Below are 17,346 nucleotides of genomic sequence, written 5' to 3' on the forward strand. Positions count from 1 at the left end.
CACTTCAGATTAGCTGAATAAGGCTTATCACAGGCAACAGGATGGCCAAAAAAGGAAACAGACAGAAAAATAAAACTGGCCTGGAGTGCTTCAGGTAGCCTAAACCAAATAAGGTTTTCAAAATAAAACTTCCAGTGTGTTTTTACAGTTAATGTGAAAACCATTCAAAAGTTGTTTGTTGCTCAGCAGATACTGGAAAGATGTACAGGTGTTGGACAAAAATATGGGAACACTGCATGAAATGCATGCTTGAACATAAATGCAGATGCTAACTAAGCATGAAGGTTGTGCTGTTGTATATAACCATGAACGGCACCTGTACAATGTCCTTAATATGTTGCAAGTGTCAGTCATGCTCAGAACAGTGTTCTGCATAATGATGAGTGCAGTATGTTGGAGCTAAAGTATGTGTCCGGTGTTTCAAGAAGCACCATATCGAGGATTTATAGTACATGCAGGGAAAGCAGGGAAATATCATCTGTTATATCACAACACAGATGAAAGTATGTGTTGAGTGATCATGACATACAGTCATTGAAAAGGATCATAATGAAAAAGAAGAGGATGGCGGCTGCAAAGTTCACTCCAGAGCTGAACGTTGCACTCACAAATTTTGTTGCCACCAAAAGAATATGAAGCAAATTCCACAAACAGGGAATTGCAGGGTTAGCTGAAATTCCAAAACCAATCAGTGATTCAAATGCCCGTAACAGGAAAACGTGGTGCCAAAGCCGTAAAACATAGACTATCGAGTAATGGAAGAAAGTCATTTGCTCTGACGAGTCTTGTTTCACACTGTTCACATGGCAAGAATGAAACCTGGTGGAAATTCAATGATGATATGGGCTGCAATACCATGGTATTCTTCAAGTCACATTACTGCCAAGGATTATGTGGTTATTTTGGTGTGACCATTCTGGCTAATCAGGTCCATCCCATGATACAGTGTTTGTTCCCCAATGGTGATGCTGTGTCCCAAGACAACATGGCCCCTGTCTGCACAGCTTGCATTGTCCAAGACTGCTTTTGTGTTGACTAGAAGCTGTTTCGAAAGTTAATGGGTTTCCTACACCATATTAGGCATGGTAGTGTGTTGAGTTTTTGGTGTTTCCAAACATCTGTCCAACCCCTGTAAGTCTGGCATTGCTGGGAGAGACAAGACAACAAGCAAATAGAAAAGGGAACAGTCAGCACAGAAAGACATAATTATGATCATAATGGAAATGAAATGGAGATGGGTTGGAAATGTATCTAGTTGAATGGATGGTAGATGAATTAGCAAGTTCTCTGCTGGATTTCAAGACTGGAAGATGGACAGATGGCATTAGAAAACATACAGGAGCAAAATGGATGTGTACCATTGAAGAACATATTGTATGGAGGAGTCTACAGAATGCATCTATCCACGGTGGATGTCAAATGACTCATGATATGAACAGGCCTCTTAACAGGCCAAGATAGAGTCAAAAATTATACTATAGAAAAGGAAACATGGAGAGTTCCACTCAAAGACCAAGGTTGAGGGATAAAATAATGAGCTGCATTCAGTCTTGAGAATCACTATAATGGCTGATTCACATAAAGGCAGTAATTTAGTACAGTAGTGGGTCTTTTTATAACTAAACATTTTTAGGTAACATTAACTATCTGATTAGCTCATAATAATATCTTACTGGAATCTATATGAAGTGGATAGTGGGTAGTTGAGTAGCTTTTCCCACCCCGGCTTGCTTAACAGTGGCATATTATTGGGAAAGTCTAAACAATGTCTCTTTAGTAGAGCTCTATAGATTAAGGTCTAAATTCCACCTGCTATTACTTGTGGATCAGCAGCAGGAATATTCAAAGTAAAGACATAACAATTCAATTTGTAACTGCTTACATTCCTGACAGTGCAGACTGTATTAGAATTCATGCTCTAGAAGGGAAAAAAATAACCTTTTTTTGTCCTCACTACAGAAGTCACTTCTTATCTGATAACTGACACGTAAAGAAGACTGGGTAAAAAAAAACTGATCATGATAATTATGGTGATAATATGTAACTAGCAGAATCAATAATGACTGATTGTTAGTTCCAGATTTACTGCAAAACTGATTCTCCAATGATGTTACACACAGAAGCTATTTTTTGGATGGAAAGAATTTCTGGTGCACCATATTCCTCACTACAGTTAGAAACTCTTATTTTGCAGTTTTACATTTTCCTATGAAATCAAATGTGCAACAAGTGTTGGTTGGTTGTTTTTGGGTAAGGAGACCAGACAGCGTGGTCATCTGTCTCATCGGATTAGGGAAGGATGGGGAAGGAAGTCAGCCATGCCCTTTCAGAGGAACCATCCCGGCATTTGCCTGGAGTGATTTAGGGAAATCACGGAAAACCTAAATCAGGATGGCCGGACGCGGGATTGAACCGTCGTCCTCCCGAATGCGAGTCCAGTGTCTAACCACTGCGCCACCTCGCTCGGTGCAACAAGTGTGACTGACAATTCAAAGCCAATGACAAATTATTTTTGTGAACAGTAACAGACGTGAACACTTATTAAAAAGAAGTCAGCTCTTTCCTGGCTCTTCGAAAAAAGTGAGCTCTTTCCTGGTTCTTTGAAATTTTCATCTTTTGTGCACACACCACTGGATTAGGTTTGCAATGCACTTATGCTAGTCTTTTCTCAGGAGTGGAATAAAATCAAAATCACTGGGTGCAAAATGATTCAAAGACAGATTCTTAACAAAACAAGTTCAAAGATATAGGGAAACTATCAGTGTGTATGCTGTTCCTATGAAACAAATATCATATCAACTCTACCATTACACAAATCTTGTACAAGCATTTCAGTTTTACTTCTCTGCTACTGCTTATGCAGTGCTATCTACAATTTCCAAAGAAGTACAGCAATCTAGTATTATAATGTTACAATTTCCTGGGATACCTGCTTGAGTGATCCAACTGAGATATGCCCCAAATGCTTGGGAAAATTGTTGTTTAGTTCGAGTTTTATAAAATTTTGCTCTTCGTTCAACACGAGTTCTTTCATTTGAAAATTCACTGAAAAGGAAACATTTGTGCATGTGCCCAAAGGTTAGAAAAATAAAAAAAATTATAATGATAACAGAACATATCAAAATAAGAATGATGTAAATAAAATATGAATGATAACACAAAAAATGAAACTAAAGGAAAAACATTAATAATTCTTCAAAAGTAAAAAAAGTTTCTGGGAAAAAAATTATTCTGAAACACTTTTTCTTGTATTTTATGTCCTGGCAACGATTTGAAAGATAATATTATTTTCGAGAAAATGTGGACGAAAACTACAGGAAAATTGAAGAAAATCAGTTTCAAATGTGAAAATTTTAGGCTGATGCTAATTGTGACTTTTATGAATAGTAATTGAAACATGAAAAAATTGAACCAGCCACTTTTATTTAACTATACACTATGCATTTTGGAGAATTATAACTCTGTCATTACATGGATTTATGTAAATATTAAATCACATAGACACTTCGAATGTAAAGCTTTCTGAGCAACCAGTGGCACTGTTAGTGAGAAAAAGGTAAAAACAAAATTGTTTTAATGTATGGGTTTGAAGCTTTATTGTGACATGAGTTCTCTCATTGTAAATGTAAATAGCAACATAAATAGCTTTCAGTGGCCACAAGATGCTGATCTGAATGCTATTTTACAGTAACACTTTTCATGATGTGACATAAACAGATATTGCATGCTCATATACATACGTCAGTTCATGAAATTTAAGTATGTAACATAATACATAATTAAAAAAAACCAGCCTATGATATCTGAAAGTCATTTATATTGCTATTTACTTATGAAATGAAAGCACCCTCATAGTTAAACTGTTTTGTATCCATGGACTGAAATATTTCTGATTCAGCCCTCTGCTCTCTGGAAGGGCTACAGTAGGCCAGAAAATTGTACATACAAACCATATACATTATGCTGCTTTTAAATAAATCTTCATAATGACAAGCATAAAATCCTTCACAGTATAGTCCTCTCAAATGTAAAGCAGAAAGCTAAGTGAGAATGACTGATTAGTTACGTGTGTACTTCAACACAATCTGTATTAATCATAATGATGATCAAACAACAAATACTTTGTGTGATAAGTTCACACAATAAACTTGTTAAATGGCTCAATGTATTTATTAATAAAGTTTGCTTCATACGTACAGATTGAAATGTTACAAATTATTTGTAAAACAAACACAACTTGCTCCCACCATTAAATGAAACTGATGATACATTTCATTTGTACATAATTAGTGCATTATAATTGCCATATGAGTATGTGTTAATTAGGGTATAGAGAACAGGGAATAAAATATATAGTGTGTTATTTATTACTTCTGCATGAATATTAATGTCAGTACGCACAACCAGCACGTCATGTGTGACGTTTTGCTTTACAATAATTCATAACTGTGGGCAATCACCTTAACCCATACACCACACTGAAAATACTAGTTACAGCTTTTTAGAAATCATAAATTCTGGTTATAGCATCTTCAGATGTGTAGATTTATGTGTAGCAGATTTCAGTACACCTTCACTTATTTCACCTGACGCATTAGTTACCCTCCTACGCATACAGAGCCTGAATGTGGTCCACAACTGATAAAATATGACAGAATTTTAGGAAAATAAGCAAATTATACAGCTAATTTTCTACAACAAATACATCTGTATCAATTTAGTAAAAGTAACCAAAACCAAATAAAAAGAAAAAAAAGAGACAAGTTTAGGCTGTACTGTCTGATTGACAACAAGGTCATTAGAGATGGAAAACAAGCTATGACTGGATAAAGATGGGAAAGGAATTTCCCATATCTTTCTCAAAGAAATCTAGTGCTCTAATTGATTTAGAGCATCTGTGGAGAATTTAAATCTGGAAGGCTGGACAGGTATTAATTCCTCTCCTCAGAGATAAAAATCCAGTGTCTTAAACATTGAGCATCCTCACAAGATCAAAGTGATTGATATACATGGTAAAAATATTAAATTCAATACATTAAAACCATTATAATAAAGAATGAAGATATTAATTACTTTAAACATATAAATACTGTTACTGTGTATTTACTTCAGAGTACTCACCCACTAAGAACACCAAGAACTAAATTGAGCATGAAGAAGGAACCCAGGACGATTAATGGCACAAAATATACCCAGTTGAAATAACTACCTAGTGCATCATTTGTCTGAAATCAAAAGAAATATTTATATTGTAGAAAATATGGAATATAAACCACACATGTGATAATAAGAAAATATGAGATGAGAATGCTAAATTATATGGATGGAATTAAAATCAGAGAAACTAACATTTTCAGTAAATACTGTCCAGTGCTCAAGAATACGCGAATAACAGTGAGAGTGATTGTATATATGCCCTACAGTACCCACAGTTTCAAATGCAAGAGCTCATCATGTGGAACACTGGGGATAAACTTATGTTTTCAGCAAAATTATGCAATTAGTTCTGAAAATAAGCATGTTTCATGCTGCAACATATCCAACCAATAAGCAAATCAGTCACTGAGCCAATGTTTGGTTCAAATACCACTATGAATGGCTCAACTGAAAATGGTATCTGACTGTTTCTTTCTGACTTCATACTATCAGCTTTAGAGTATTTGCACTTAAATGTGGAACTTGAACTTCAATTAACTTGATATCATTTACTTATCAAAGCACTTAGCAAAGCGAACAGCACACTAAGTGCCAGAAAAAGTTCTAAGACCATTAAGTTCCTAAGACTGATTAAACCCAAAGCTCTGAATCTGTAATTTAACAAGTACATTATATGTCACAACACCATACTTGTATGTGTTATTTCATAATTATATTGTTTTTTTCCCCATACACTATATGATACATTATTACACAAATGCAAACAGTAACCTATAAGAATATTTTATCTCTTTACATATTTGTAATTCAATTGTGATATTCCAAGAAGCCATGCATCACATACCACCTGCCATGCTCTTTTGTGAGAATGTGTTTCTTCATCACTAGAAAAAGTAATGACAAAAGACAGTGTTAATCATGGCAGTCTATATGGCATAATTGCTACGGTTGCTACAGTTGTTTTGTGATTGCATAGTGTAGTGAGAGATTCCCTTAGCAACTTGTTGTGTTCAGGAATGCAGTACACATCAAGTGAAATGAAAAATATTAAGCCCTTCAAGCAACTGTGCAGGGAAGTAGGATCTAAATAATCAGCATAAACTAGCTTCTTGACTTTTCAACTTAATATAGTGTACTTAAAGTTGCAACCACAGTAAATAAGACAAGAAGTAATCTCCATAAATTGCAAAGAACACTCTGTAAATGAGATCACAAAGACAATTCTCACAACTTTCTGAACAAAAAAAGGACAAAATTTAACAAAATAATAGATACCTAAATATTTATGTTAAACATACCTAAAAATAAACACTCACACAAATTTTGGTAATAGAAAAAGGCAACACACAAATGTCAATGTGCCGTTGTCACAAATTGTTATACATGATGATGAAGATAAAGATAATAACAACAGCAATAATAATCACATAGACATTACCAATGCTACAGCAAAAACAATAAATATAATTCTAATTATCTGACACAGTTAATATCTAAAAGATCCATGACCCTGCCAGTTAGATCTGTCAGTCACCTTCTGTCATTTTTTTCCAACCAAGATCAATTACAAGATCATACCACAAAATGAATGTACACTTTGCTGAACTAACAGTCATTCTTCATAGGCAAATCCTATTACCAACATAATGTTAAAATATAAGTGGCTCAGTGAAAAATGAGCTCGTCGCAACTAGAGATAGTTTCGAATAAAAAGAAGTTTCAATAATTCACATTTCTGGTTGATAAATAAGTTTTTGAAAACACCTTTTAGGCATAGCATAAAAAATTATTTTACATGCAGATACTGAAGAGACTGTGATAAATTTTTATAGTTATTCATTATTTATTGTTACTTTTAAGGTCTCACATTACCTGATAAAATGTATCTGGACCCCTATTAGTGCTCATTCATGTTTACACTTAACAATCACATCACCAACAACTAACTTGGGCAGTTTTAGAAGGATTCAAAAGTTCCTGATATCTTTGTTACTCAGGTGAAACCCAGTGACTAGTTCAAGTGAGTGAGCTCTGCTTACTGATGCATTCCACTGTTACTGCTTCTCTACTGAGAACACAATACTCTCTGCATCCTTTTATAATGGCAGGTCCACCCCTCATAACATCTATTGGTCAATTCCGCATTACATAGCAATGTCCGGATACTTTTAATCAGGTAGACTATGTACATTAGGTACATATGGAGGCTGAGCATGGTACATAAAACTGCTAGGTTGCTTTGCAACTACAGTGGTACTGTATACACTTTTATGTTTATTACATGTGTGTTTCAGTTTAGTTACTGGTTTGTAGGGTGAAACGTGGCGTATATTTTATTTGTTTTCAAAGATCTGAAGATGTTCAAAATTTGAACAACACTGGTCATCATATATAGATAGTGTATGTCATATGAGGATTTACTGGTTGAAAATTCTTTCTTATCTCTACAATTATGTAATTTTATTATACAATGAACACACATAAAGAACACCAGTACATAGAATGAAAATCAGAATTGTAATTGTGCTAACCTCTTCATCTGCGCCTAACTACTGCAACATACACCTGCTTGAAACTGCTTGCTGCAGTCAGGTCTTAGTGTTTCTCAACAACTTTTACCCTCACACCTCCCTCCTCCCCATCCAATTCACCCTCCTGCACGCTTCCCTCCACACTGAGCAGATTATTCCTTAATGCCTCAGAAAGTGTCTTATCAACAGATCACTTCTTTTAGTCAGATTGTTCCATAAGACTCTTTCATTTCCAATTTGATTCAGTCCTTTTTCATTACAAGAGTTATTCCATCACTCATTTAAACTTCAGCATTCTTCCACAGTACCACATTTCAAAAACTTCTTTTCTCTTCTTGTCTATACTGCTTATGTTTCTTGTTTCACTTCCATGCAATGTTACACTCCAGACAAATACTTTCAGAAAATACTTCATAATAATTAAATTTATATTAGATGTTAACAAATTTCTCTTCTTCAATTTTGTAAGTCCATTTTGCAATTAATACCTTCAATGTTTTCCTCTTAAACAATATAAATAAAATAAAATTTCAAAGACACTGCACATTTATGTCTGTACATCTGAAACAGTGATGCCTAACCTACTACTACCAGTTCTTACCAACACTGCATTTATATTAGTAAAATCAAAATAATTCACCATCATTTTGATGATTTTGTATGGATTCTACTATTGGCTCTCCTTTATGAATTCTACCCATTGTCAAGGTGAATAAATGACTTGCATTCACTTCCCTATTATAGCAAAATCTGTGTAACATGGAAAGATTGTGTGCAGTTGCATTAGAAATGTATGTCCAGTTTCCTCAAATGATTGGCATAGAGTAAAGTACATTACCACAAAATTCTTGTTTTGGCCAACACATGAATATCTGTAAGCAACAGGGTGGGGATGAGTGGATATGACTGGATGATTGGATGTAACTGGACGTAAATGTATGCATATAACCACAACCCATGACACACACACCACGTGTATGCCCGCCATGTGATCCACATGGTTAAGAGCATTGTGTGGGCTGTGTCAGTGTGAGTAGAGCAGTCCAAAGTGGACGATGGTACTCACAGTGGAGCACCAGGTATTCGTTGTGGAGTCTTATGTGACAACAAGGTTGTGGATATGGTGTGGTCAGTTACCTGCTGAGAAGTTTAATGGTATCAAAGTGCCAGCAAAGAGTTCCCAGCAACGCATAGTCTGGAAATGGCATCAGATAGAATTTGTTTTGAACAAGTCAAGAAACATTCTGAAATGTGCCCGCACACCAGAAAATGTGCCAAGAGATGAATGGTGGTCACTTTCAACATCTGCCATAGTCAAGTTAGTACTTTCCTCTTCTGTGTTTCTTTGTACCCTGGAACTCTGTTCTCTGGACCACTTTTATTTGCCCCACCCTGTATCAATACCTTTCTCTTTTAGAGTATCAGCTTTGAAAGAGATCTGTTTTCAAAAATAACTCTTTCCAGAGTCAGGACTTTTTTCTGCTACTGTGTAAAATTTTATTCTTCAATTTGCTCAGTTCATAGTGTTCTTTTTCTTTCTTGGAGTTATTTTTCCTATCACCATCACTACATTAGCTTGAACACTTGGTATATCAGCCACACTGACACCACTGCCTGAACAACAGAGAAGAGAGAAACTGCCCAACAGTCCTTCCACTCACATGTGGAAACAATGGAATTGTGCACTGCAAAATAAACTTCCCCTGTATCCTAGTGGAGTAAGCTGTACAGCAGATATTCTGCAAACTGATCACAGGTTGACCCAGGACACATGCTGGGTGTGAACACATTTTTGTCACTTAGGATGAACTCTTCTTCTACTGAGTGATTAATATGCGTAAAAAACCTGCCAATAAAAGTACAAGAAACATTGTATCTCCAGTAGTCTCTTATGATTAACTCTCTGAGATTATTTCTGCTAGTCCTAATGGAGATTTTGCAGTACTTTTTTTTCAATGTCTGTGATGTTACACATATTCTAATGCTGTGGTAATTAAGCTACTAAATACCATGGTTTGCTTTTGTAGTTGATTGTTTTATTGTTAAGGTCATAACTATTCACTCTGGTGGGAATGGTTATTTCATTTATCTTCAAAATAATGATATATATTATTTAATTGTAACTGATCTGTTCAATCAATGTAATGCTGGTTATATACTGAGATCTACTGCATTAGAAGTGTGCTTCACTATTTTTTTATTTCTAATAACACCTGAAAATTTTTCACGTGACCTGGACAACATTGCAAAAATATCATGCAGTGGGAGACTGCATAGTAAGCATAAATTAGTGATTCCACTCATCAATATTGCTATTTCCCCACAAAAAATAGTTTTACACACAAAAAGAGATTAAACATTTTGATTCTGTAGCAAAACAAATATGTCAAAATATGTAAAGCACTTACCCAATAAAGAATGGCTGTCCATCCTTCCATAGTAATGCACTGGAATACAGTCAACATTGCAAAGCCAATGTTATCAAATGATGTTATTCCAAAATTTGGCCCATCCCATTTTTCATAACAAGTAGAAATATTAGCATCACAAACATAACTTCCTCTTGGTGCAGTCAACTCGCTGTCTGCATTACAAGGAGTTTCTAAATCTCCCTCTTTAACTATAACATCTGAAAAACACACAGAGTACTGGAGTTGTTTTTTCCATAACATACCAGTGTGAAACATTAATAATTTTACAAATAACAGTATTAATTTAGGTTACTAAAAACATTTGCAGTGAGTGATCAAAAACTGTTAATGCTTTTTCAACTTTTAATTCTGGTCACATAATATCCACAAAGAATCATTATGCATACCTGTTGCACATACCAATGAAATCAATCAGTCAGCAGGTAGAAAGCATTTAAACATGGTGCTGAAATGCAAGGAAAAACTCTGTAGGTCTCAGTCTCATGATTGGCTGCATTTGCAAGGCGTTTGGAAGTTGTCGTAGGTATTTAAAGCATATCAATATTTTCCTCAAAATGGAGAATCAATCAACTTTTGGCCACTCTGGAGAGAAGGGCAGTAGCTGATAGTCAAGCTCGAAGCTGAGAGGCTATTCAATACCATAGTGGCCCACCCAGTTAACAGTCCACAAGAAAATATGGTTGGAACATGAATGGTGTCTACAGTGAAGACTGGTAATGGTTGTCATATGGTCCATGTTTACGTGGCAAGAATGTTCATGTCTGGTGCCTGTAGAGACATGCATTAAGATTCTCTTCTTGAGAGCATCTGATGATGTTGCATATTACACCAAATAGGGGTGACACCTTTTGAGGTGATTATGCAATCAGCCATCATGTATGCTGTGTGTGGGAGTAGCATGTAGAACACAGTGCATACATTCACACTCTTAAGTGGACCCTAAATTCTCCACAGCTCAATAATCTGCAACACTACCTTCATTGGAGCCAATAATCTTTCTGTAATATGCTACCTTCTTACCTCAAGTAATGGAAACCATCTACACAGATCCTAATTTATCCAAGTTTCCACTGATGTGAAGAGAAACCTTACCACTTAAGCAAAATGACATAATTGTAGGTAAACAAAGAGTAGATCTGACACAATATATCATAGTGTCAATGTTCGCTCACTGACCATACATCCTGGAGATGTTCTTTAATTATTTTACTTGTAATATTTTGTCATGCTTTTCTTCCTAGTTTCTGCATCTCAACATCTGCCTTGCAAGCTATCTTGTCTGTCAAATTTTGTCTGTTGCATTACATTTCATTCTAATCTGCTGATTGCCTTTGCATGCTAGGTTAATTTTCCATACAGTCCTAAAAAGTTAAAAAAACTCTTTTTTCCAGTAGACATCACTAGTATTTCCAAAAGCCTGAGTTTATCCATGTATGACTATAGTTTCCCTCAGGCCTTAGGAGTTGATAAATAGATACTGTTTTACTTTTATCCTCTGAAGTTCCCATGTGCAGATTTATGTCACATTCTATGTCATACACAATACAATGCAACAATCAATTTCAAAGACACTAACAACAACACAAATATATTATCTTTGTTGGAAGCCATATCCATTTCTTTATTTTTGTACCTTTAATTTTCTATTAAAGGAGCCTGAAATTTTCTCAAGGACTCATTTAGTAAGTTTACAATGAATCAGTAAAAAGTGAAACACAAAGAGCAGCTACATAAAAAGCATTAAGGCTACTCACCGAAATCTTCTAAACTGTAACAGGATTTATGTAAGGCCCCTGAATAGAATTCGAGCCCAATTATGGCAAAAATGACAATGGCAAACAATACAAGCAGACCAATCTGCAGCAGTGGTGCCATTGCTTTTATTATGGACTTCAGCACCACCTGCAGACCTGCATGGGAAGAGAAGAACACACTTCATAGATTCATTTTCTTAACAGAGAATAAATTTATTGCTAGAGGGATTATAGTAAAATCAGTTACTGACATAACTGCATGAATACTGAACAAAAACTTAATAATTTTTAATGAGTTTTGTAGAAATAGTAACATTATGCATCATAAAGCACTAGAGTCTCAGTTGTACTTTAATAATTCCTACCATGACACCATTAAACTGTTTCTCTGCTCACACACACTCAATGCTTTTGTTATCTCGCAAAAAAGAAAGACAACTTGTGGAAAATTCAAAGCATAGACCAGCTAGCTTCTTAATGTTCCTTCATCAAGCAAGATACTCAAATAGACAGTATCACTCTCCACTTGGTGCTGTCTTCAAGTTTCCGAGATTTGAACATTTTGTTCATGCTCTGTTTCATGCTCTGCTGGCCAACTTTTCACCATCTATCCATCACCACAGCAGTTCATTCAGAAATGATTCTTTCCCATAACAGATGGACATCTTACGCTTATAGAAAAATATTAGGTAACAAATGATGATACAGTTTCGAGCAGCTTCTCAGTAATGTCATGAACACATTATTGGCTGTTTATAACATTTGAACAAACCAGTTTAGACTCTCTTCATCTTTTATTAACGATTCACTAACTTACTGATTCAGTAGATCTACATGACTAAGAAAATATGCAGTAAAGTAATTTTTAACATAGTTTTGGAACTAGCAGTCTCAGTAAGATGATTAATAACTATTTGGATACGAAGCAGAACCTGTAAGTAAGGATCAGATCTTGCCAATAAGTATAATACTTCTGTTTTTTTAATCATTATGTTTTTATTTAGAACATCACAACAGACTTGCAAATGTCTTATCACAGTGACTGCATCAAGCAAAACTGACTTCAATGAACATTACACTATGGAAAAATCACTCAAGTTGGGGAAAAGTTAATTCCAGTTTACGGTGGTAGGAAAATAATGCATAAGTGACAGTCAAATGAAAATTAGACAGATGGAAAAAAGTAAGTAAACTGTTTATAATTTAAAAAGTAATTCCCTTAACTGTTAACACATTTATATCATTGTGAGACGAGATGGCCAATGCTGTCTTGGAAAATGTTTGTAGTTGTTACCTACAGAACTGGAACTATGGTAATACCTTGGCATGCACCTCCTTTCTCCCCCTCCCCCCCCTCCCCCTCCTCCCTCCAAGCAAATCGATGTTATCGATGTTTTGTTTTCCAATGCCTTTCTTCAGGTGTCAAAAAATATGGAAGTCACATGGGGTGAGATCTGGACTGAATGGAGAATATGTAAGGGTTTCTCAGCGAAATGTCTGCAGTTCAGTTGAAACAATAGGCACGCCAGTGCTGTGGATGTCTTGATGACCTTTTTCTTTGACTGCAAGGGCCCACTGCTCATTCAGTTCCTGGAACACAGTGCCACAATTAATGCACAGCGATATGTGGACACTTTGTAAAAATGAAGAGTGAAGTAAGCTCCAAATGCCCAGAAACGTTGATGGAGAACATCATTCTGTTGAAAGATAATGCCCACCCACATGTTGCCTATGTGTTTTCAACTGCACTATAGAAGTTTCAGTAGGAAGCCCTTACACATCCTCCATACAGTCCTGATCTCTTCCATATTTTTGGAGCCCAGAAGAAAACATTTGTGGTCGCTGATTAGTTTCAGATGAAGTGGTACACGCCTGGGCACAACCACAGTTCTACAGACAAAACAAACATTTTTTCTATTAAGGCATTGATGGTCTTGTCCCACAGTGGAATAAATGTATTAACAATTATACTGATTACTTTTGAAATCATAAATAGTTGACTTATCATTTTTCATCTGTCTCATTTTCATTTGGTAACCCCTTATATTATCTGTTATTTAACCTTTGACAATACTTTCTAATTAGGTTTTTTTTTTATTTTTTATTTTTTTTTTCGGTTCTCCCATTTACCTGTTGTAAGCACAATTATTGTCATTTCCACAAATTTAGACTAAATTATTATGACCAAGAGGAGATATCAGAATTGGGCAGGCAACACTGAGTAATAAAAGTTAAAATTTTTATTGTCTTTGCATTGTGATATTCCAACTTCTTTCCAATGATTGTTTAAAGCTCTACCAGCAGTTGTCTTACAATACCATTCATTGTTCAAACTGACAGCTAACCCATTCAAAAGTTCTTGACACTTACACTCTGCAGTACTATGTATTGCTTATTTCACACATCTATCAAGTTTCTAATTCAACACTCATTTGCAATAAAAATTTCTCCCACCCACTATGTAGTGCAATAAATTTTAAGCTATAATTAAAGTCCATCAGAGTGTATGTTTACTGCATAATGAATCTTTACAAACTATAAAAATCTACAAAATTAAAAACTGACACTAAACACTAATGGTCGTAAGTGTTCTTTATAGCAGGATAAAGTACCTGAGCTATTTACAGAGGACCATTTTCATACATTGTTTTGGACAGTAATTAAATTTTGAGGATTTATTGTTTACTGATCATATGAGTAGATTAAGTGTAATTTCTGACATACTTTGATAAATGGTACAGTCATTCTAAAATTTCACTTTGAAAAATTCAAGGGCAAAAACTGACAATTTTATTTGTATATTGTAGAGGACTGAGGGAAATCAGCAAAAGTGATTTAACAGTAAACAGTATTCAGCTGGACATTTATTTCCTCATTTGTCTGACCCAAGCAGTTCTATCCACTCTGTACTACATATTATCCAGGGATACTCACTATTGATTGCATATGGGTGCATGCACTGTGATCCAGTATAAAGCATACAAGAATACCAAAGTCCTAATTATCTGTTGCAAGGTACTAAGACCAAATGTAAATTAAAACAATTAAATAGTGTTTACCAAATGATACAGCTACTGTAATGCAGGATGGAAACTTTAACACAAACACAAAACTCAAATTGAAATTCATCTCTCTACAGATCTTACTCATGCAGTTGTGAGAATGTATCCTTGAAATGAAAGACAAAATAAGACAAATACAGACCTAAAATGCAGATATATTTAAATTACATTCAAAAAGTGATAACTGTTGAAAAATGCATCTCAGATTTTCACTAGATTTAAAAGTATACCCCCTTTTTTGCAGCAAAAGGCTGAAATATCCCCTTGCAAATTTCATATATTATAAAAATAACTATACAGTAATATCAGCTTATAAAATACAGCTACAATTAATGTAAAATATTGCTTTTGTATTTCCAACTGTGCTTGAAATTTCTTACAAGATAAAGGCTACATGCAAAGATCAAAACATTAGAAATTTCTTTAAATGTTAAAAGACAAAATATGTTCAGCTTTGAAACAAAAAGGTATTTCCATCAACAAGTTACCTGTCACAGTATGCTATGTATCAGTTTGCAGAAGTAATAAACTGAGGGAAATAATGTAAGAGGTGGCATGTCTGTGGCAGTAAATGGGAACCTACGTTTGATTTTTATTCTAATATGAAACTTTTATATGCTTACTTAAATTTAATTTTTAATTTCTATTACTGCATCATTTCCAAGTTCACATCAGGTTTTTTTTCTCCCATTCAGTCATCTATGAAAGTGCTCTTATTGTTCTCTGGAGAAATGGCCAATCATTTTATAATTTATCAAATTGATACGACTGCCTCTAATCTGTCCCATCCCTTTATCTACTAATGAAATCTTCTTTGCAAGAAATGAATCTTTTGATGACATACCACATTTCAACCTCAGGCAGATTCAAAATGCATTATGTTCCATGTTCTGTGTCACACTGTACACCCCTGAGAAATCAAAATTTTCTCCATTTCAGCAATGGAATAATGATAACAACAACATTAGTCATAAGAACTAAATAGTTGAATATTATAATTATGGAAATGTCATCAAACACTTCAAAAATTAACTTTCAAGTAACAGATAAAGCAAATTCACTGAAGTACACAGCTTTCTAAACTTTGAATTCATCTGTGTCTTTCGAAAAGAAATATCTGGAGATACATCACAATTTAATGAACAAAACAACTGAGAATATTAGGTGTCACTGAAGTTTTCCTGAAGATATAGAATTTTTAATAATCACACAGGCAACAAATCTTTTTCTGGCCAGTGTGAAGTGTCCAAAGTAAACAGTGATTAATGAGGGGAAAATTAGTAGTAATCAAGTCAAATAAACCAAAAATCAAGAGGGAAACTTCCAAACAGGATAGGTAATGAAATAAGGAATGATATGTTTGATCTAGTACGAAGCAAAAGCTGTTTAGAGATAACAGAAGGATAAGAAAACCACTACACTTATGCAACAGCTTTGCATGACCTAGTAAGTTGCTAGCATTTTGTTTTAAAGGTGTGAGGGAAATGGAGGTATTCCAATATGAGAGTTAAAGGTACAAATCATCAAGACAAAAGAAGACTGTTAGGGGAAACATAGACAGTAATGTAAAGAGAACATTCATTTGCAGGGTGCTTTGTGTACGATGCAACTAAAGTATTCAAATGCACGGTAATACATGTGTATATGTCCACAGCTCATGGTCTAGTCACTAGTGTTGCTGCCTCTGGTTCACAGGGTCCCAGGTCGATTCCTGGCCAGATTGAGGATTTCCTCCATCTGGTGTTTGTGTTGTCCTCATCATCATTCGGGAAGACGTGAGACTTGGAATGGAAAGACTCGGAACTTGTATGGGTGCTGCTGACCATGATGCTGAGCACAACACAAACCAACATCATCATCCTCATCATGTGTATGTGTATTTATGCATACATGGATGGAAATGTGCATGCCAATTTTTTGGGTAGAAAGGAAACACAGTTTTGTAAATGCAACAGTGGAATAGCAAGAAGGAAAAGAAGGTAAATTAGGGTTTAATGACCAACTAATAATGAGGTCATTCGAGACAGAACAGACAAGTACAGAAAAAAGAACTGAATGTGCCCGTTTCAAAGAAAATGTCCCAGCACTTGCTTTAACTGATTAAGGAATATCACAGGAAACCAAAATCTGGACAACAAGACAGAAGTCTGAACCCCACTCCTCCAGAGTGAGCAGTGTCTTCACTGCTGCAACACCTCAATTGGTAACACTGAAGGAAGGCAATGTGGTAATTTGAAAATTGAAAACCAACAAGAGGAGAGATAAGGATACCAAAACATAATGAAAAAATACAAACACCATAAATGAACTCATAATAACTAAAAAAACTGCTTAACACAGTGCTGGAATGCAAAAGTTTGAAGTCTGGCCACACAATCTTGAATAACCAGTTAAATGAGGGAACAAATGT

General features: G+C 35.1%; 1 protein-coding gene across 1 annotated transcript in view; it reads right to left on the reverse strand.

Annotated features, from left to right (window-relative positions):
* The window catches only part of LOC124556062 (voltage-dependent calcium channel type A subunit alpha-1), a gene marked incomplete at its 3' end in the record, with an annotated part of 507,834 nt that overhangs the window by 422,963 nt on the left and 67,525 nt on the right, over positions 1-17,346 (reverse strand). Inside the window, exons 5-7 of the mRNA XM_047130091.1 lie at positions 11,875-12,030; positions 10,097-10,317; positions 5,122-5,225 (exon numbers count right to left, since the gene is read on the reverse strand). Coding sequence (XP_046986047.1) covers positions 5,122-5,225; positions 10,097-10,317; positions 11,875-12,030 — 481 coding nt within the window. The remainder of the gene's footprint in view (positions 1-5,121; positions 5,226-10,096; positions 10,318-11,874; positions 12,031-17,346) is intronic.

Source organism: Schistocerca americana, chromosome X (genome assembly GCF_021461395.2).
Source record: "Schistocerca americana isolate TAMUIC-IGC-003095 chromosome X, iqSchAmer2.1, whole genome shotgun sequence".
Lineage (NCBI taxonomy): Eukaryota > Metazoa > Arthropoda > Insecta > Orthoptera > Acrididae > Schistocerca > Schistocerca americana.